Below are 23,607 nucleotides of genomic sequence, written 5' to 3' on the forward strand. Positions count from 1 at the left end.
TGAAAACAACAATGTTGCTAAAATATCAATATAACTACTGTGAGATGAAACATTATGTACCTCAGAGAGCGTGCCAATTTCAAAAATGTATGATCACTCACAACGTAATTCGTGTAATTCGTGCCTATAACAACATTCCATCTCAAAGAAAATACATAAATTCATAAACTAACCCAACAGAAGACATCTTACTAGTGCCGAAGTACAAAGGATCAACTTGGATAGCCTTATAAAACTCTTCGTTTAGACGATTAACCGCTAAGGCAAATCATCTAAAGTTTGATAAAGTTTATAGGGCTTCAATCTCAAGTCTCAACCCTTATAAATACTTATAAGGAAATATTCCAGTGAAGAAAGACGAAACTGCATTTTCTTGCGTAAAATTCTGTAGTATAACAGTAAAATTAGGTACCTACTATAAGTTCAAAAAACTCGAAAATTCTCATGAAACGAAGTACTGCCGATTATCATAATGCTGTTCGATTACGTCCATTGTTATTAAAACAATGATTACTATCATAAATAGCTCTTTAATAAAGCAATTATCAAATGTTTCTTTTAATAAGTAAGCAAATGCTTTGAAAGTATGTGCTATTCACGAGGCTATAGAACCAGTTCTACTGAAATTTCAAAATCTCTTAAGTTTCAAAAAATATGAAATTTTTTATTTCGAAATATGAGCTTGGCCTGCTTAAAAATGATATAGTTATTACATTCATGACCGTGGTTAACAACCGCATTATATTTTGCAGTAATATTATATGTAATTAAAACTCCAACGTCACTCTTAATTTTGAAGGTCAGACGAAATCCATACTGATATTATAAATGCGAAAGTAACTCTGTCTGTCTGTCTGTTACTCAATCACGCCTAAACTACTGAACCAATTTGCATGAAATTTGGTATGTAGATATTTTGATACCTGAGAAAGGACATAGGCTACCTTTTATTGCGAAATATGTACCACGGTCGAAGCCGGGGCGGACCACTAGTTAATAATAAATTCCTTGATCATAATAAGAGCTTGAGCATTTACCTACCCAACTTGTACTTGAATATTTACTTTTATATTTAAAGTTCTATACGTGCCTTCATTTACTAACGTCTGAAGTTCTGGATGAACTTTCCTAATTACTAAAACATATTACCAATGTTAATTAAACACGAGTGAGATTTCTACATATCTACATCTCGTGAGTTACCCGTACCTTGAAAGTTAGTGAAGGACTGCCAGAAGTAAATTCCTTCCATCTTCTGGTAAAATAACCAGACTTACGAGACTTATAGCATAAAGTTAAGAGGAAATTTAATTAGTACGCCATCTTCAGAAATAGTTGTTGAGCGCATGCTTCTTCGCGATTTGGGTCAAGCTTGTACCCGAGAATTTACAATATCGTGGAAGATTGACAAAGTATCATACGAACAACATCATCTCATGTACCTAATCTTAGTGAATATTGTACATTGCAATCGCCATAGTCCTAATATCATTAATAATCCTTATGCTCCTGAATCCTATCGTTTATCTAATACGCCTATGGTTTATTTATCAAATAAATAGTAACTAAAAATGCAAAGTACAACCTCAATTAAGTAAACAGTTATACTAGATCAAATATATTTTCATATAAATAAATAAATTTCAATCAATGACAAAAAATACATAGACATTATAGATTGGGTCTCACCCTAATGATCTACCAAGAACACCCAAATATGCAAGGTACACTTTTCAATAGTGTCTCTGATAAGAACAAATCAATTTGATCCGAAGTTATCTGATTGTAATCACCAGCTTTTTCATTCACCGTTCAGCTAATTGCATTTCTGATTGACAATTCCATTTAACACTTGACTTCGTGAGGGCAATTTGAACCGCTCACTTTGATGGATCGAGTGAAATTAAACAGTCTGGTATATGAACTTAATGTGACGTTGAGTGTAAATAATTTATTGAACTATCAGGGCTGATAAGAAAACTATAAAATGACACTAATCTTACTATAGGTTATCTTTTAACAGGTAATCAACGCGAACGGTCGAAAATAAAACATGCAATTAATTACCTTTTGGTAATATGGTACATACAAGAATATGATATGTCATAATAATATGAGAAAATATAATAATAATATCATGAGAGAAAATAGAACAAAAAGCTTTTACCTGCAAATCCGCACTGTCTAAATAAATCCTATTTTCTTATCAAAATGTACATGAATAATAAAATATACATATATTATGTTCCTTTAATATGAGTAGATTACGATCGTTTCTATCGATAATAAAAGAAAACAATCGATCCATCCTTACATAATAAAAATTAATGTCTCAGTTCTCCTTCGTGATGAGATAACAAGCTATTTCATAATAGAATTAACATTAACAAATCCAAGGTAAAATAATGCAAATCTCGAATGCAATGTCGCGTAAACTAGTTCTTTAAAAAGTCTAGATTGATCTACAGAAAAATGTGAGAAGGAAGTAACCTTTTAAAAAATCATACCAAACCTTGAATAATTCCCTAATATTTATTTATTTATTTATTTATTTATTCACAGATATTTTCCGTAAATAAGGAAGAGCCTCTAAAATACGGTTAAATCGTTTGTTCTAGAAATTAATGTTAAGGAGACACATTAACTATGTTTTATTGCGACCTAGATAAGGAAGAGTAATATAGATTATGTGCATTATTTGACGATATTTCCGAAAACTACTTTTTGATATCATATTAGGTATAATCTCAAGATTAGCATTCTTCGTAATGATATTAGAAGATAATGAGTCATTATCGAAACTGTTAATTTTTATAGCTCAATTTTATGAGTCATACTTAAACTAACGCTGGGCATAATGTTATTTAACTTGACCTAAAATATAAAATTAAGCCTACATTAATTCCACTAAGTGTAATATCTAATGCATATTAGATGCAATATATATTTAATAATTATATTCATTGCATCTTCATAATAACGCAATAGCAACAATTCTATTATGAAAATCCTCGAAGGACCAATTATCAAATATATTACTTTACAAACTTATTTCATCAGAATGAGACTAAATAATTTATTTTTTATGTTTATGAAAGAGCAAGCAAAGGGGCTAGTAGTACTACTAGCCCCTAGTACATTGGTAGTTAAGATTAAAAGACAGTCTTAATATACCTATCATTTGAATGAATTGTAAAAATTCCCACAAATCTTCACACTTCACAGTAATGATATAGCACGATATAACCCCTATCATTAGTAAGAAGTATTAAAGTATACCTTCTCCATCCAGTCATAGGTTTGCTCCTCAAGTCCTCCTCGCTCAGACCATACAAGCCGATACACGCGAGGAACCATGCTGTCACGATCAGGTAGCATATCACGATCACTCGGAATGGCAGCAGGATCACCGTGAAGATCGCCGTCTGCAAATAAATATATATGAGTTATTTGAAATGACAGAGTAATTAGTGACTATGATTATGGCTAGGGATATATCCTACAAGTTCCATATTCCTACATTATGCACATTTTTATTTATATAGGGCATTTATAAAAGCAGGTAATTGAGAGAGCATCGTGAAGGTATCGCATGAAAATACACGGGTTTAATAATAATAGCATTCATATTAGTTTAATCAATCACTAGTAGTAACGTATGAATTTAACATTATTGGATTTACCCCGTAATCCGGAATTACACTAATGCACAAATAATTCCAAAAAATATTCAAAACATAAGGGATTAGCATATTAAATAAGGCAACGATCTTTGAATTATTTGAATTCATTATGCTTTGTATAGTCTGGTGCTCATATAGACATATTTACGTAAAATATGCAGTTTTCTTATTATAGTCCAACTGGCGTTTTCTAATTTATCAAGTAAGTATCAGCACCCATATAAAAAGTAGCTTAAACCAGAATATTATGTCTCAGATGAAATTAATCTAGAATCTAGATTTGCGAGGCAGGTTTTGGGAGGTCATAAACTCATAACATCTATAAAATATCTTATCTGCATTTCATCCAACAACCATTTTTGCTTTTTAGTTTTATAGCATTCAAATGCTATATCCATGCTATATCGAATTGATCTATTATGATTGATTTTTTCTATCCTTCAAAAATTTCTCGACCACTTTTACGTTTACACGCATAAGCAATTCATCCAACCATCCATATTTACTGATGATTCCTGACATGTTCTTTTAAAACAAGATACATAGGATCGTGTAGGATCTTTATATTTATCTCAATAACAAATGATGTAATCTAGTTTTACTAAAACCCACACGCTCTCAGTTACAACTGCACTTCGGTCAAATTATTTAAAAATACTCTTTGGCACTTGCGTCCGTAGCCATTTCGCTATTGCGTGTAGACTGGCCTTCTGAAGTTTGAAATCCGGTCTTGACCGCGGCATGGAGGTCACAAATCAGAAACAATTATTGAATTACGAGGCGCGTATACATTTGTAATATTTTTGCTTAGCAACTGTATGGTTTATGCATCGATATTAGTGCTTGCGTTGAAAAAGAATTGTTATATTTTGTTTACGGAAAGTGCATATATATCTTGATGATATTATTTACTAAATCAAAATGTGCAAATGAATAATTTCATAGAATATTAATAGTGAGAGTTTAATGTACAAATAATTACAGAAAAACTAGTTGTATGTTTCAGAAACTAATAATTATACGATGTTTTGTTAGTAAATACGTGTTAAATAATATTTATTAAACAAGGTTTTTTTTTCTGTGTATAAAATAAAAATATAAACACAACTGTTTGTTTAAATCTATCTATAGGTATATATAAAACTCAAAGGTGACTGATATAGTGATCTATCGGGCTGAAATTTGGCATGCAGGTAGATGTTAGGACGTAGGCATCCGCTAAGAAAGGATTTCCCGAAATTCTTGCGGGAACGGGGAAAAACGGGGAGGAACGTACAAAGTCGTGGGCGGAAGCTAGTTTTTAGCATATAAACACGCGCCACATCACAAATAAACCGCAATTACCTATACATCTTATTGTATGTTATAACGCTAAGTTATAACGGTATAAATTTATATTATACACTATCTAGAAATAACAAATCATGTGTCGTACATTTTAACAGTTTTTCTATATCTAGTTTATTAATTTATGCATAACCCACATTCATAGATGCCTTATGCGGTCACTTGATTGAACGGTAATTTACATGTCGTAGTTAGATTTTTATTTATTTTCAAGTAATTTGCTTTTGATTGCCATTAGGTTGCCATTTGCCAACATATAGCCAATAATGATCGATGATTGCTGATTGTCTAGATTTTTTATATGATTGGCCGTAAGATTGGCCGCTACTCTGGCTTTCAAAGTAAAAAGTTACTTGGCTACTATCAGAATTCTGATCTTTTGGTGCTGGATAACTTGAAGCTATTTAATTTCATATATTATATCTTAATAGTAAAATTGGCCGGTAAGAGGAATATTAGAGTTCTTGCAAAACGAGAATTTAAAACGAAAAAGGCTAATTTTAAGACAAGGTATAAATAAATGAAATAATAATAATAATAAGGTATAAAATGTAAGAAAATTCGCATAACCTCTTAATACTGTATAATGCTGTTTTATGTTGAGTTATTTCCTTATTTACAACCAAATACTTACATAACCCACATTATAGCAGATTTATAACAAATATTGAATAATAATTCACGCATGCTTAACAATTTGAATAAACATGAGTTTTAATTAATTATTATTGTACATTTTTCTGGAATTTTCTTTGTATGTTTTTTGCTTGTTTTATGATTTAGAACTTGAACTAATACAATCATGGAGTATGGACATATTTAGAGGAACAGTACAAAAAAAAACAGATAGGAAGTTAAAATATTTTTCTATGTACTTAAATATAAAAATTATATTAAGCACTTTATTGAATTTAACATTTTGTTCCTGTAATTATGTCCATCTGTGTACTTTATCAGTTTATCACTAGGTTTAGCCACTTTTAGCTGGGCTAAAATAAAACTTTTATTATTTGAACAAGCTTCATATGGATGAAGCGGCCATTTAACATTTTCCTGAGTTTCATAAAAAAATACATATTTAATCGTCGTCGTTTTGTATAGTTGGTCTAATACCTATTCTATATCTCATCACTTTTATCTTATCAATAGAATATAAGAGCCTTTCGATACGTTTTCTCTTCATTGTAATCTTTGTCAGAAACTTGAAAATTCTTGATAAGATTCAATTGCCTTTCTATTGATAAAATGCTACTGTTTCCGATAAATGTTTACGTTTTAATAATAATAGACTACAGGCCCATGTTGAAAAAATTATGGGTCATTTGACCCACCACCTGACCTATCTAGAATGATATAAGAGCATAAAATAAAAAGATTCAGCACTATGACGTCACTTGTAAGCTGTCCACCTGAGTGCAGATGAGAATTCGAAGGTTCAGGTAGAGATTTTCTCCCCTTGTCTCCATGATTTTTGTACGGCGTTGCGGAATAATGGCTTAAAAGCAGTATAGAAATAGTATGACACAGATGCCGTACAAAAATGGTGGTCCACAAAGTCGGAATTTATTTTTATTTTTCGTCAGTTGCCGGGGTAAATTTGGTCATTTGATTTTGTACGGCATCTGTGTCATACTATTTCTATACTACTTTTAATCAATTATTCCGCAATGCCGTACAAAAATCATGGAGACAAGGGGAGAAAATCTCTACCTGAACCTTCGAATTCTCATCTGCACTCAGGTGGACAGCATACAAGTGACGTCATAGTGCTGAATCTTATTATTTTATGCTCTTATATCATTCTAGATAGGTCAGGTGGTGGGTCAAATGACCCATAATTTTTTCAACACGGGCCTGTAGTCTATAAATAATAAGTAAGTTTATTTAATTCAATCCCTTAAAGTGGCGAAGTTATTGCAATTGTGGTAACTATACTAATATTATAAAGCTGAAGAGTTTGTTTGTTTTTTTGAATGAGCAAATCTCAAGAACTACTGGTCCGATTTGAAAAATTCTTTCGGTGTTGGATAGCCCATTTATCGAGGAAGGCTATATATAACATCACGCTAAGACCAACAGGAGCGGAGCCACGCGGGTGAAACCGTACGTTACGTTACGTTAAGTAGGTACCTATTCAAAATCATGCTTGATCCTAAACTCAGGCTATAATTTTGTAAACAATTGTGTAACAAACAAGAAATGCGTTTATTTAATCACCTTTATTAATTCAACGCATTCCTTTACCAACATAACTAGCCCAAATCATACAAGCATGTGTACCAACATTGCGTACAAAACCGTGATATCCAACTATTACGCAACTAAAGAAAGTAGCGTGTTTTCTAACCGATGGAGTACGTTATACAATGTTATTACTTGCACTGCTCTCTTCCTCAATAGGTTCTGGAAAATTCTATCGAAGCACAAAGGATCGATCAATGAATTTTAAATGATAGAAAGCGGAGTAGGAACACGTATAGGTACATTATACAACAAAATTTTTACTTTACTACCAGAATACAGAATAATGACGAGGTTTGAAGTACTTTTTTAAATTGTAGTCTGTATGTATATAATATGCATTATTAATAATCATCATCTTCTTCATCAGCCCATATATTACACTCCCAAGGCAGGGATACAGGCATGAGGTTACACGCTATAATTCAATCATCATGCTTTGTAATAATATTCGGAGGAAAAATATTTTTCATTTTGTCAAAAGTTCACAAATCTAAACTACAATTTTTTAGATCATTTTTCCGTTTAAATTTATATGCAATAATTGGATTGTTAAAAGTTAGTTAGTCGCTGCAGGAATGAAATAGCCAATTAATTTATAAGAACTTTTTCTGTATTTTTAGTTTTTACTCAGCGTTTACATCACAGTTTACGTAAACGACGCTAGCTTTCAAAATTAGATTTATTTTCCCTGTTTACTATAATATTATAAAAAAGTAAAAGATTTTTTTTGTTGGAACTAAACCGATTTATAAATTTCCTTCACCCGAAGAAAGCTGGCATAGGCAACACATTTTTAAACGTTTTCCTGTCAAAAGCATATTGCGGCATAGTACCACACCCCGGACACTCCATACAAAATCATCGTTTTGACAGTCACACTGTAGAGACTGCAAATGTGTGTGTTAACGCTTTATGGTTGGCACATTTTTGACTAGCGTAAAAAAAATTCGCGTTTTTCTGATGAAATACATCCGTAAAAAGCACAATATCTAACCATTTTCTACGAAAAACGATAATCATAAATCCAAAATAATAAAATTACTTTAAGTCAATTTTCGTTGCGTATCGTCCCTGTAGAAAAATATGGACCATTTTTAGACTGATCGTGCGGGGGAGTTAAGTGTTTAATTTTGGCGGGAGGCGGAGAGTGTCCGTTCTGTAGCGTTTAGCTACTATTATGTATTCTGTAATAGTACCATAAAAAATACACAATTAAATAAACAACACAATAAACAAACACATCTTATAAACCTCATTTGCAAATTTATATATTTAGAATACAGACTTGACACCAATTGCGATGATTTCAATCACATTAAACGAATTGCTTTTACACCTGATGGTATTATGAATGAAACAAGTTGGTATTTCGAACAGGTATTTTGATTTGCACCTCGAATCTTTGGAGTTTGTTTAGAAAGTTTTAACTTCTCCAAATAAGTGAATATTCTAAGGAATGTGTACCGTAAATAGTAGTAGGAATCAAACAAATAACGCAATGTACAGGGACAACATAAATTAGATCTTTTTAACAGATTTAAACCAGATTTTATTCATCCTACCACTTGATTTAACTAAGTCAATACTCAATAACCACATTTGACGTAGAGCATTATCAATGATCATAAATAACTCATTTGTTTATACTTCCAAGTTACATTAGGAAAAAAGTCACGATTTAAATCCGTTAAAAATGCAATAAACTGAACAATTCTAACAATGTACAACGATGACCCGCGTCACGGTATGACGGTAGGCTTTCCATGCGAAATTGTTCCATTGCCATCGAGGGAAAGTTGTTTTGGATTGGCACTTTGGGATTTGCCTTGACGATTTCGAATTGTCCATGCATTTACGTGTGATTACTGTTAATGTATGATATCCTTGGTTATATAAACAAACCATGTAGGTTTGTTACGTTTTCTAATCTAATGTCGTTGTAAGGAACTAATCTAAGGAACCATTTATCGAAGAAGGCTTATATCAGGCTACCTATATTTCATCACAAAAGGAGCAGAGCAATGCGGGTAAAACCACATAGCACAGCTAGTATAAGGAGAAATTAGATAGAACATTAAAAGATTGGCTGGAATATTTTAAAGATAGTCAAATGGGATATATAAATTACAAAGTATAGGAATAACAGTAGCAGAATGAGGTGCAGGCAAGAGAAGCCGCGTCAAAAGGTTAGTTGTTTATTCGAGAGTTCTAATCTATCTTATCTCTATAAATGATTAACATTCATCCGATAACTACTTCCTTGAAACCACTTTTGTTACTTTTATATTCTTTCATCTCAAATACCTCATACCTGATACCGTTATGAATAAGGCGTGGCAAATTGTAATTCAATTTCACACTATAATTATAAGAAATGCATAAATTTTAAGCTATATTTTTTAACGTAATATGTTATTTACTATTTAGTGAGCCGGAGCATGATAGCATGTGATAGCATCGTTAGATATATTATAATAAAAACACGGACCAGTAAATTTGGTTCGACTGTTCAGCTGAAAATTAGAGCTATTTCTGATCGCAGACGAAACGAGCTGGCTGAGTCATTTCCTTTACATTTTTTGTACTATTCATTTAGCCAATACACCAATTCTACAATTACGTAGAAGTTTGAACTTATTCAAATATGTAAGCTGCAACACAAAAGTTTTAAAAACGAAAAAATAAAGGCCAAAACGAATAAAATACTATTTATTAAATATTCTAAGGCCTTTAATGGAAATATTCATTTTAAAATAAAACCCTTTTCCTTATTAAATAATATATAAAAGCGTTTCACGCTACACCGTGCCGGGACCGGGCCGTGCGGGAGCCGGGATACAAATTACAAATGAAACAAAATCCATCAACATTAATTCTACGCCACGCCGTGGCCCGTCCGTGCACGGTCGAGCCACGGTCAGGCATGAATCTCTTCATACAAAAAGTATACAATAATGTTTGAACGAGCCCCGGACGGGGCACGGCCCGGTCGCGAAACGGTGAATTATGAATCATGCTTTAGTCTCATTGGATGAAAATTTAATGGTGTTCCTGCAAAAATAATTAATATACCTTTAAATAAATTAACTTCAAACTTATTTAACAGTATCCATGAACCAATCGTAAGTTCGTTTAACTTTACATAAGTCGAGTCTATAGATCAAATAATGAGAAATAATATATGGTCTGATAAATTAAGCAAACAAAGCGATCGTTGAACTTTTATAAAAACGGACGAACAAACAAAATATGTCTTCATATGTCGTTTTTGTGTAAATTTAATCACAAACTTCATTACTTTTTGTCCGAAATAATAATAGTACATCAAAATAAACTGCAAATTATGTGCAGTAATTGCCAAAATTGTAAAGTTTATTGCATCCTTCTTTGAGTTTTTATAGTGAAATCAATTTTGGTTTGTTTATAAGACTACAAAATCATACGCATAAGGTTTCTATGCAATAATTTTATACTGTACTAGCTTTCCGCCTGCGGCTTCGCCCGCGTTTTCGAAGAAAAACCCGCATAGTTCCCGTTCCCGTGGGATTTCCGGGATAAAACCTAGCCTATGTTACTCGTGGATAATGTAGCTTTCGAATGGTGAAAGAATTTTTAAAATCGGTCCAGTAGTTTATGAGCCTATTCATTACAATCAAACAAACAAACAAACAAAGTTTTCCTCTTTATAATATTAGTGTAGAAGTGTAGATAGTGTAGATATGTCTCTTCCTCTTTCACACAAAATAAATATAATGACGTGATTTTGCATCTTTCGATATGTAGATGAGTTATGACCTAGACATGTGAGCATACATTTTGCCATCTAGTCCACTTTCATCATGGCATCATCTACTTTTTGAGAAAACTGCAGCACTTTCTGTGAAACTTTTTGTTTGTTAACAATAAAAAAGTACATGTAGATTGTAGGTATTAACCGTTTCGTTTCCATAGCCTCTCGAAAAAACTAAAAGACCTGAAGAAAGACCTAGCTCAGGTATTGAAGTTCGGAGAAAAAAGCTTTCGAAGCTTTTTGCCCACACGTAATGTATCACAAGTACCACTACACCTACTTAAAGCGAAGCTAACTGTGTAAGAGCAAATGGTTTAAACTAAGTAATATGAGCAAACAATGTAACTATGTACCTTTATTTACTGGTCTAGGTGCAAATATGGCAAAAGAGCAATTTTTAATAGGGTTTCTATTGTAGACTGGCTTGCAAATTAAATAATATTTAAAAAGGTGTAAAAATATTATTTATTCTTTGCCTACTATGACGATGAAAGTTAAAATCGATGTAGTTACCTATGTATTTATTTTATCGGTATTTTAGCTTTGATGCGGATTATTTCCAATTCCAAGAGAGTTGGCTAATTTACATCAAAAAATTTCGGCGACACGTATGAGATGGAATGGAACGTGCCAGCTAACTACGTACTTTTTATAAAAAAATAATTACTTCTGCCAAAATTAAATTACATTGTACACATGCGTATGCGCATGAAGTCGTTAGCTAGTCATTATAATATTTGGGCCACGCTTTGTAAAGAATATCTCTTACACATAATTACAAATACCAATCTTTTCTTTTTTAACATGCTTCACTTTAATGCTTGTATGTAACAGACTCCTTTAGACTCGATTTTAAACTTTAAACGTACAGATTTCATTCAAACTTTGTACACTGCATATGAAGGATCAGTGGCAAAACAAAAATTATATGTGTTTATGTAATTAAAGGTGCCTATTTTAGTTTTTTTTTAACAGGTGTAAGTAGGTAATTATTATTATTTACAAACACATGTTAACCTTCCGCGTAGAGTATTAGCAGTGTTTATTTTTAGAGTTACTGCATCTCGGTATAATATAAGTCGATCGATACAATGTTACCGTTATTTTATGATAGCAACGTCCGCGTCTTAATTTTGTTCTTTGCGTTCTTTTTTTTTTGTATCCTCAAAGACGGAACATAGGTACCTATGTCAGCTATTGCAAGTGATCGATTTGTCAACGATTTGTCCCATCATAGAACCCAGTTGTATACCTAGTCTATGATGAAAAATTTGGGACAATTTTTTATCTGCGTAGGTCCAAAATAAAGAAGGAAGGCCTTCCGCGTCGTTCGAAATTCAAAATCGTAGGTACATAAGTTTTTTTTTTGTAAACAATGAACTACCTATAAATTAAATAAAAGTGTACACAGGTAGGTAAAAGGGTAAATTCGCCAATGCATCAATGTCTAGTTTGAAGAAAATATTAGTGAAATATTAACTAAGATTATTGTGGATGTCGCGAAATTATGTGATTAGCTCTTAGGATTAGCTATATTAGTTCATATAATGAAATTGTCAAAATATTCATATCGATACAATTTGAGACCAATAAACACACATGCCAACAAACTTTCACATTTATTAGTTCAAACAAGATATCTAACTTGTTTTCCTAACTTAAATTTCATTTAAGTGAAAAGTCCGCTCTCACCTAAAAAGCCGGCACATTTTTTAAAATCTCGCTCGTATAAATGTAGACTAGACTCGCCTATGCTCTTATGTTTGTAATAAAAATGTAACAATAGCAGAAACAGTTAAAATTTATATTTTTTGTTATTGTTACGAAGATGCGATTGTCGCGAAAAATAAAATACACAGGTACCTAGGTATCCTTATTCGTATTCCCTTCTATGAAGTAACTGCCGAGCTACGCAATCCTTTTACGAGTCCTAACATTAGGGCAGTATTGATTTTTTAGTCTGGAAAATCTAGCTCAACATGAATGAAATATAAAACAAATTTGAATCGAACACGCTCGCGGCCGCGGCGTGCGCGAGTCATTTTCCAGATACCTAATACAATACCGGTCCATTTTTTGTATGTAATTTAATTGTGTTATAACGTAATAAATTCTGCTTTATTCTATTAGAAATTGAATTATAATGCATGAATCGTTTTTATATAATTTTCTTTTCTACGTCCGAGCCTGCGCACATGTACATGCTAGGTTCACAGGCAAACAATAATAATGTTTCGTCGATACATAATTTCACAGATTTATATGCACTTACCCTTATTTTATCGTAGGTGTTGTCTAATTCCAATTTGTGTACAAACGGATTTAAAATTTCGGCTCTCATGCCGTCGGACGAGAAAGTCCCCGTTCCACTATGCTTTTTACCATTCATTTTCACTTGCATCACCAAAACTTACGAACTTTAAAACTATTCTAACTTAGAGTGAGCAATAGAAACACATTTTAGTCAACCATGAAACATAGAGTACGAGTACGCATACAGTTTCAAATAAAAACACGTAAATTTTTAAATATGGAAATCCCGGTGGCGTCCGACGTGCATCTTACCGCGAGTGAAAGCATAAACTGATTTGTTTTGTGAATGTACATTGTTGATTGTACGCTTCGCTAAAAAATGTTGCGCCATTGGTCCAATATTTTGACAGCTTTCAGATTGCAATCGACCTGTTGCCGAGGCATCCCGAATAAGCACGAACGTCGAACGCAATATAACTTCCTCTCATCCTATTAAGGCTGTGATGCACCTTGTTGCAGTCATCGAGATGTTGCAGTGCAGGCTAATGTAATAGCTCTATAAAATTCATAAATTCGTTTTGTGTTCTACCATGGTTCTACAAAGAATATGAAAGCTCATACGTTAAACAGATAGGTATTTAATAACTTAAAATATTGCATGAAACATTCGAATTAAAATTAATTTTAAAGTATTAAAATGTACTTACCTACTATAATTAAATAAACTTATCTACCATTTTCATATATCCCCTAGGAACTTAGATCATTACCATTTTCATATATCCCCTAAGAACTTAGATCATTTTACTTAATGATAAGGAATAGGAATAATGGGCATTATATTATATTAACTCAATGGCATTATAGTAATTCATTACTTCCACTTTAATTTTATTATAATGCTAAGAAATATTACATATGATTTAAAAAGAAAAAAATAGTTAGGGTAAAAGTGGGATAGATGCCCCACTTTTTGAAATAGCCTCATAATTTTAAAAACATGAATCTTATACGAACACTTTGTATGAATATAGCTAGGTTAATTATCTGTTTTGAATTACTATATATATTTTTTATCCTATCATTTATAGATAATGTGTAATAAATATTTTTGTAGAACACCTTTTTTGAGGATAGATGCCTGCAGAGTGGGATAGATGCCTTACATACTCTATAAACGCGAAATCTAATAAAATTTATATGATAAACCAGCAAATGTCATGTTCACATAGTTGTTCTGTTGTCCAAGAATATAATTGCGCTCGCCCTCCTTCATTTCGTTTGTATTTTCGTGGTGTGGTTCTCCTACAATCAGTATAAGGGCAGATCATTAATAAGTAAGTAAACATAACAAAAAAAGCAAATTAAACGAGTAAAATCGGTTAACATAGAGAAAACCTCTGACGCAATCAGGTAAAAATATAAACAGTACCTGTGATTATCGATAATAACATGTACATATGTATTGAGGGATAGATGCCCTTAGAGGCCCCTAAGGGCATCTATCCCTCGAAAAAAAAGGGGCAACTATACTCTTTGATAAGGATAGCTGCCCCAGTATTTTTTTTTATTAAATAAAAACAAAAGAGCCACTATTTTTACTTAGATTTGTACTTAATGAACCAGTGTATAGACATAATAAGAAATATAGTGAAATTTATTAATACTTATAAAGTTATGCAAAGGCAAATATCAACCTTTTTAAATTTTAACGTGTTCGTGAAGTTCGCCGCCGATATTATAACACGCACTAGCGAAACACGTCTTCACCAAACAACAGCTCATGCGTACACGAGGTTCGGGGTGATATGAGCTCCTATTTAAATCATTAATTCGTAGTCAGGACTCTGGGAAGTGAGGTTTTTTGAAAATGGGGCATCTATCCTAGTGCGGCATCTATCCCACTTTTACCCTAATAACATTGAGGTACATGTAACTCAATGGTTAATAATGTTTTTTTTAACCGTAAAATTCAAATTATTTTGAACTAGGAACTTATTACTAAAGACCTAATAAGATGTTTAGGAACATTTTACAGCGAAGAGCAATAATTTTTAACTATTGCCTTTCTTACTTCAATTATCGAATCCTTAATCTAAATAAATATATTATTCTGTAATTAATATTACTTATTCTAAGTACTTATTAATATTATTTTAATACTCCTTTAAATAAAAATTCGTGAATTCCACGTGAATTCTAATTTTTAATGATGACAATTTTCGATTGACATCACTTGACATTTGACATACCTACCTACTGTGTGAGTGGATTTAATCTGTATTCTGTGTATTTAAAAATTATTTTCTCGTTTACATTGAGTATTGATAAGTTTTTATCAGTTTATGTAAGCAAAAATTACTTTTAGTAGTAATATTTCTTGATGTGCAATATGATATTACCATCGTATTGTAATGGAAGCTAAAATACAATCGCAAATCATCGATTTCTTCTCGTTTTTAGAAGATTTCTACAGCACATCCAAAACGTGTTTGAAAACTTGCCAAAACTACGCCGTATCCATAAATAAAATAATTCGCCGTTGCAAAAATATAAAGGAGTAAGTAAATATAATACCTACATAACCTTTGCTTATTAGAGAATGCTGCTATGTCACATACATCCAAGACGTGCTACAGTTATAATTTTTCTTTTTTTCATTACATTGTGATTGTTTGTAAATATAGATTTTGCGTTTTGTTCAAGAGCACAAATTATAAACACACCTTTGGAAGAATTTGAGGGACTTCAAAACAAATTACTGTCTTCACTCCACAACATTATAAATTGTGAAATACGGGAAATACAATCCGAACTGTAAGTAACTGCATTATGTTATGCATATAAAGGAATTTTAATCTATAATGAAAAGATTTCCTTGCAGCTGCTTCCACTTAATATGTAAATTTTGATTGCAAAGACAGTAATAATTGAATTTAAAACAAAAAAAATTGGTTGTCTGTAAAGTCGGTTTACTGACGATAGTTGAACGTGACAACGTCCGATTGTGCTTCATTGTCGCTCGTTCCGCGCTCTCGCTTACACTTTAAGCCTATGGAACGCCTCAGAGCGAGGTAACGCCGCATGAGTCATGTTTTTTCGTGAGATAAGCTCTATCGAATTATTAGACGTTGTCACGTCAATAATAAACTTTGTTTGTCGTGTAATAATTGGGTACTATTCCTCAAGTGATATTAAGTTTTTAGTTTATTTAAACTCGGCAAAATGTCAAGTATAGCTAGTTGTTAAAAGTAATAATAATATTTTCTCTCATTGCAACAATATTAATAAATTAATTAAATCCTTGCACCAGTTGACAGAGGATTAAAAGTGAAATATTTGTTACTCGGTAAACATGTAGCTTTTTACTTTTGTAGACACTCTAATCTTACTTTTCTATTATATTGATTTAGATAAAATTAGTTAAGTATTTCAAAAAAGTGTAGGTGTTAAAATGTCTTCGTATATCCTGAAAATTGAGAAAACCTGTCATGAAGTTCCTTTTCTTCATTGTATTACATAAGTGTTATCAGCCAATAGATTTAATTTAAAAATAGTATAATTAAGTCTTATTAGAGTATTATTTTTTTAGAAAATTAGACTTATAAAAAAGGTAAATTACATCTTATAAAAATTTATAATTTCAGCTCATCAATAGAAGAACTTTGTGAAAAACTCTGCTATAAGAACAAAGTTCTTCAGGAAAACTGCAAGGACATTGACTTCAGTGTACAAACACCATTAGTTAAAGGATCACCACTCCAGCCTCCGTTAGAAGAAATATTACAGTTTGCATCAGAATCTGTTACATTTGGCAGTCAGATTTGTGCCCAAATTGAAACATCACTAAGAGTTCTCTCATTTAAAGGCCTAGAAACATCTCATTTCATAGAGAACTTCAAATTCCCAGCCAATTGGCAAGAGAGAATTTCTGAAATCCTAGCCTATACGTCTTTCTGTCCAGAGAATCAAATTTAAAGATGGATCTACTAGGTTCTATCTTGAATTCTATGCAAAAACCACCAACGGCGAGCGAGGCACAAAAAAATGCCATGCGAAAACAGAAAGAGGCTATCGAAAAGAAACAGAAGGAAAATAAGATCATGATTAATAAATTCAGACAGCGGGTTGAGGATAAGATAAGTGACTTCATCAAGGATGGCACCAAACCGCACTTGGCATTTGACCCCATGGAACAAATGTACAGGTCTATAATTCGCGATGTCGCAGAAACAGCTGGTGTCCAAGTATTCTCCTTTGGGCAAGAGGGTGTTGATAGATATTCTGTTGTGTACCTCAAAGACAAAGGGCCCTCTGAAGACGAAGTTGCGGTGCGTAAGAATGGCGGTATCTGGGATGAGGAAAAGGCCATAGAAATGGCGAAACGAAGAGAGTTACACAAGCAAGCAGAGAAGGAAGACATAGAAGAGAGAAGTAGAAAGCGAAAGAATAAAGAGGAGATTAGTGGCACATTCTATAAACAGAAGTATGCGCATTTAATCGGTCAAGAAGCAGCGCTCGATGCGGCTCATAAAACGAATATGAATAAAAGCTATGGAGAAGTGCCGAGTGCAAATAAAAAGGATCAACGTTCGATAGAACAGACGATGGCGGATATAAAAGCTAAGAAAATGAAAAAGATTGAAACAGAGAAGCAGTCGGCAGAGGGTAATGAAACTATCTAGTATTTAATACATTTTCTTCTCAAGTGTATTATGGGTTTGTGATATATGGAGTTATTTAAATTGTTATGAGTTAAAGTTGAAGGATTTGTTCTGTTTTAACTTGATAAAATGAATAATTAGAACAGTACTAAAACACATCTTATATATACTTACTCAGTATTCAATGTTATCTATATCTTGAAGTAATAATAACACCATATAAAACATACCTTAAATCCACATTCAATTTTACTATGAAGTAAATTAGTTCTAAAATTTGAAATATAGAAAGATGAAATTTGTCTAAAAAGCTAGAATTTACATTTCAATGAACTCTTTAAATTTAAATCTTACGACATGCCCTGTATGTTAAAAATTACTCTTTGCAATATGAATTTAGATCTATCACATATCGCACTTTTGCTAAAGGGCGAACACTAGAGTAGCCTTCGAGAGCATTATAAATTATAGTTATATTACGACTGAATAGATAGGTACAATAACGAATAGCAATTAATAGTATTACACACCAAATTTTCTCACATTAGACGTTTAACCTGAGTAAGAAAGTAGGCTGTGATGAAAACCCTTGTGTCTCTAAGACCTAAGTAAGTTAAATCCTGTGCTTACCCTTATTCATAAACATTTTTCATAAAGTACCCGCAACTTAGAATAACATAGACTTAAATTTTAACAATATTTTTGCCTTTGTAATACATCAAATTGATATTCATCTGATGTATAATTTGTTTTTATATAATTCCTCTAGCACATTACTAGTAAGGCTGGTTTTAGAGTCAAGCTGTTGCACTAAAATCCTTCATTAGGACAGGTGACAGTGACAGACAGAATAAATGTTCTAATATAAAAGGCCTAAATAACTACCCAAGAAGCTTATATCTAATACACTGGAGATTGCACTATGACCATTAACTTGTTACAAGAAAATATGACGTTGAATGACGCCTGTATGTTTTTTTATCCCTTTCACACCAACTTGCCAATAGCTTATTAGATATAAGCTTCTTGTAACTACCCAATAAATACATTCTGTGGGTGTTCAATTAGTATACTTTTATGTGAATATAACAATAACCCGCCGAACTTAAAACAGTTATGAATTATGACTGGTTTAAATACTATTAGTATATTCATTTTAAAATTACCTGCCTTTTATTTGTAAGAAACCTATTATTAAATGAAGTTGTCATGATTGCAGTAGATCATATAAATGTACTCTACCCATTCTTACAAACATTTCTTGATTGAAGTATTTAGTAGAAAATATTGAATATTTTTATACCAATTGAGCAATACAAATGTAATTAGTAAAGCAATAGTTAGAATCAACATAGAATTATTGTATTCTAATATCTAATATAGAATTAGTACTTAGATTAAATGAATTTTAAGAATTAAACGAATCAAAAAAACATGGCGGCACGTTGACATGTCATTATAACGCGCGTAACTTCGAAAGACCGCATGCCGCAACCGTGTGCTTAAAAATGAAATAATTATCATAATACCGATGTATTATTTATCTGGAAGCTTGCTTTTTGTAATGGCTGGTTCACACTTTGATTAGTGTGATGGCTGGTTCACACTTTGATTAGTGCGAGTGCAGGTGATGAGTAGTACTACGTGTGGACAGCGACTGTTTAGTGCGAGTGTTTAGTAGGCTGTGTAGTAAAGTGAATAGAAGCGTGTTCTATTTTTTTGCGAGTGGACTGCGAGTAGCCACGTCCCGCGCGCCCTCCCTTCCCCCTCACTCACAGCGTGCCTGCACTCGCACTAATCAACTTCACTCGCAGTCAATTGGACACTACTCGCACTACACACCTGCACTCGCACTAATCACCTGCACTCGCAGTCAATTGGACACTACTCGCACTACACACCTGCACTCGCACTAATCACCTGCACTCACACTAATCAAAGTGTGAACCAGCCATGAGTGCAGGTGATTAGTGCGAGTGCAGGTGTGTAGTGCGAGTAGTGTCTAATTCAACTGCGAGTGCAGGTGATTAGTGGGAGTGTAGGTCAATGGTGCAATTCGCGACGCTACACACTACGCTAAACACTAAACACTCGTGTCCAGACGTGTTTAGGCAGGCACACTGCGAGTGAGGGGGAAGGGAGGGCGCGCGGGACGTGGCTACTCGCAGTCCACTCGCAAAAAAATAGAACACGCTTCTATTCACTTTACTACACAGCCTACTAAACACTTGTACTAAACAGTCGCTGTCCACACGTAGTTACTAAACACCTGCACTAATCACCTGCACTCGCACTAATCAAAGTGTGAACCAGCCATAAGTAAGCGAAGAGGTCAGTATAACAATATATCCATCTCTTTTCTCGGTAATTTAATTACGTTTTGTCTCCCTCACTCTTTCCGCCTGTAATTTCTGATAGTTTTCCATTGGATCATAAAATGTTTTACGGTATATGTCATGAAATAATTCAAGATCATTATGGAATATATTAATTAAGATGTGATTGTAATTAATGAGTTATGTAAGCAATAATAAAATTAATTATTGAAATATTATGTACTAAAACAATGCAGTAAATTTCAATATGGTTTGTGTACTATTGTACCTAAGTAAAAAACATTTGCCTGAAATGTTTTCATATATTGACAATTTTACACGATAAAATAATTAATAACGATCTTAGAATACATATTATATGTGTGTAATGTGTATGTATAAACTGATGTAGAAGCGGTTTATGCGAAAAAACAGCATTTAATTTTAAAGCTTTATGGCAGTTAAAGCCGTTCCGCGTTAGACAAAGATAGAATATACATTTAAACCATTAGCCGAAAAGAGCAACGTGATCGACTTAAAACGCAACCAAGCTAAATTATCTGACTTCAAACAGAAAGTGTTTCTACTGTATGCCGCTTCTACCTCAGTTTATATATGTATTCTAAGATAACCATGAAATAAATAACTATTAACAGAAAGGTATCATGAAATATATTATAATTTCAATCACAAAATCTAAATGGGAAAGCATGTGCAGCACAGTTTCAAATGTGAAAAAGATGCATTTAAGCGCGGGCTACACGGGCGGCTCGAGCAGTAAACGGCTGAGCGACGTACACAGACTGCTCGAGCGGTTGGTCGTTGACTGCTCGAGCTGTCGCTACAAACCGCGCAGTTGACGGCTTGATATGTTTCATTGACAATACCATTACCTACCATAATTTATAGAATATTACTGTGTTGTGTATTAATAGCTATTTTTGTACCTGACAGTACTTGGAATTATTGATGTAAGGTTAGCAAATTAAAAGTATGCTGAAATTGTGTGTTTTTATTTAAACTCCTTTACAATGTAGATATAAAAAGACCTATAAAAAAATATACCTACTCTTTATTCAAAGCTTTTCTAAAGCTTTTAAAAGCACTTAAATAGCAACATTGTATATATGATGCACCATAAAGTTTATCGAATTTAAAAAAATGTTAGAAAGAAAGAAAGAAAATACGTTTATTCGGCAATCAGTAAGACACAATCATCACAAAACATTAATAAAAGCAAAACAAAAACATACAAAAAAGTAATGGAAAACAATAATAAAATAAAACAAAAAATAAATCAATGTAATATGAAAGTGCCCCCGTATCGCCAAAAAGGACCAAGTTCAGCATGTTCGTGCGAATAGCTGTATTTCGTGTTTTTTTTTTCGTTCGTAGTTCGCCGCGAACGGTTCGCGTTGACATTCGTAGATGAATATTTCGTCGAACACGAATGTGTAAATGCACCATTAGTCAAGAAAATTATTCTTTAGATAGATATAAATTATAACGGCATATTATATCTGGGAAAGTAAAAATAAAAACGCATTTCACATTTTTTGAACATTTATTTACCATTAACACGCAATAGACAAACTTTACAGCTCACAAAACATAGGAATAGGAAGTTAATGTGAACGTTTTAACATCTAAGTATAGATATGTTCTATATTTTAAAATAATTTTAATAATAATTAATTTGTGTACATATTGTGCTCACGTTACAAAATAAACATTAAAATATGTAACAACCCATAGTCACAATTCAGATTAAACTTTTTAATTGACATTAATTTAACAAAACTAATACTGTGATATTTAACTTTGATATGTAGGGTTAATAACATGATTTGTTAAATAGTTAAAATACAACATCCAAAGCTTTCACTACTATAAATATATTTTAAATTAATCGTAGGAGATATGCTTACAGAAGTTCCTAAGTCCTATCATAAGATAACATTTTACAATGGTGTTATAGCTGCCACGTATAAAGACGCTTGTAGCATTCTCTTAGTTTTGTTCAAAGACAAACCAGTCTTTATTTGCGATTAAAAAAAAAAGTAATTATGTAGGTATGTGCCAAGACAAGACCTTTCTTGTAAAATCGTATTTCAAAAATATCAGAAAAATCAACGTGCAATTCATTTGTGTAAATTTAGGATACAATGCAATATAAATAATTACATCTCCATCTTTATTGATTTATGGAAGGATTTCCATAGACAATTTGTAATAAGAAGCATTACCAAATAGTTACATGATTTTCCTAAAAATACAATAATCTTTGGAAACATTACGCTAAGCTGATATAGCATTCTGTGATATTGCAAATTGCAATTAAAACTAATAAAACTATATTTAATTAATTATTATCCATCATTATTGTCGGACATCTTTAACTACAGTAAACGTCTAAGCTATAAATACATATCAACAGGTTATATAATATAGAATAAGATCAGCAATATTAGTCAAAAATGTAACAACAATAAATTTTATCACATCAAATATTATCTAGTTCTACACGTATATTATATTATGCAGTCATTTGCATGTTATTATATGTATATAAATCTAATTTTCCACCTACGGATGGAAATTAAGGACTAGGCCAATTCAGGCGATTATATTTTTATTTTGAATACAACTATTTTAGCAAGATACAACAATATTAATGGAAATGAGATGTTACACAATTGTAGGCAATGATATTATGAGAAAAAAGGTAGGTATAGGTTACCATAACATTTGATCTTCAAAAATGGCACACTATCGCACACACGATTAGTTGTCGAATCGTGAGTGCGTGTGCGAAGGTGCCGTTGCATGGCATGATTAAAATATTGTGAGCAAAACAGAGACAATATTCTGACTAATAAGCCGAATTTCTATGCAACTCCCGGAGCGCTTTTAACCAACCCTTTTACTTAGAATATCATTGGTTGGCCGAAGATTATCTGAGGCGAACAATTTTTTTGTCTTGATAAAATCTACTAGTTTGAAATGCCCTTTTAAGGCAAAGGACTTATACAGCCTAAGGGCGTATTCAGAAAGAAAGCTTGAAACTTATAAGCGCTTATCGACGCTTGTCATGTTCGCAGGTTACCAGCGCTGACAAGCGCCGGTAAGCGCTTATAAGCCCTAATAAGTTTCAAGCTTTCTTTCTGAATACGCCCTAATATAATGTCACACTACTCTATTATTCAAACTTTTATTGTCATGGAGAAAAAGATGTACATATTTAGTTATTTTAATACTGAAAACCACAATAACAACTGTAAACTTATTGTAAAAGTTAATTATTCGATATT

The 23,607-nt window shown here is 32.5% G+C and overlaps 2 protein-coding genes across 4 annotated transcripts in view; one reads left to right on the forward strand and one right to left on the reverse strand.

Moving 5' to 3' along the window:
- LOC149903780 (lysophosphatidylcholine acyltransferase-like) overlaps positions 1 to 13,653 on the reverse strand; it is a 42,373-nt gene extending 28,720 nt beyond the window's left edge. Inside the window, exons 1-2 of the mRNA XM_090108183.1 lie at positions 13,337 to 13,653; positions 3,280 to 3,425 (exon numbers count right to left, since the gene is read on the reverse strand). Coding sequence (XP_089964309.1) covers positions 3,280 to 3,425; positions 13,337 to 13,465 — 275 coding nt within the window. The 5' untranslated portion in view covers positions 13,466 to 13,653. The remainder of the gene's footprint in view (positions 1 to 3,279; positions 3,426 to 13,336) is intronic.
- A 1,913-nt stretch (positions 13,654 to 15,566) lies between these two features.
- Positions 15,567 to 19,575, forward strand: LOC149903781 (sperm-associated antigen 7 homolog). 3 transcript variants are annotated; one of them, XM_090107837.1, is made up of 4 exons: positions 15,567 to 15,580; positions 15,781 to 15,877; positions 16,024 to 16,134; positions 16,965 to 19,575. In XM_090107837.1, exon 4 carries the CDS (start codon positions 17,298 to 17,300, stop codon positions 18,000 to 18,002), a length of 705 nt encoding a protein of 234 aa, XP_089963963.1. In that variant the 5' UTR covers positions 15,567 to 15,580; positions 15,781 to 15,877; positions 16,024 to 16,134; positions 16,965 to 17,297; the 3' UTR covers positions 18,003 to 19,575. The 3 variants fall into 3 exon arrangements, with proteins under 3 accessions (XP_089963963.1, XP_089963962.1, XP_089963964.1); XM_090107836.1 differs by having other exon boundaries at positions 15,570 to 15,664; XM_090107838.1 differs by lacking the exon at positions 15,567 to 15,580 and having other exon boundaries at positions 15,588 to 15,877; positions 16,005 to 16,134.
- Positions 19,576 to 23,607: the final 4,032 nt, after the last annotated feature.

The sequence above is a fragment of the Colias eurytheme genome, chromosome 12 (genome assembly GCF_061535395.1).
Source record: "Colias eurytheme isolate Ceu_HAF_F1 chromosome 12, ilColEury1 Martin Lab GWU primary, whole genome shotgun sequence".
Classification (NCBI taxonomy): domain Eukaryota; kingdom Metazoa; phylum Arthropoda; class Insecta; order Lepidoptera; family Pieridae; genus Colias; species Colias eurytheme.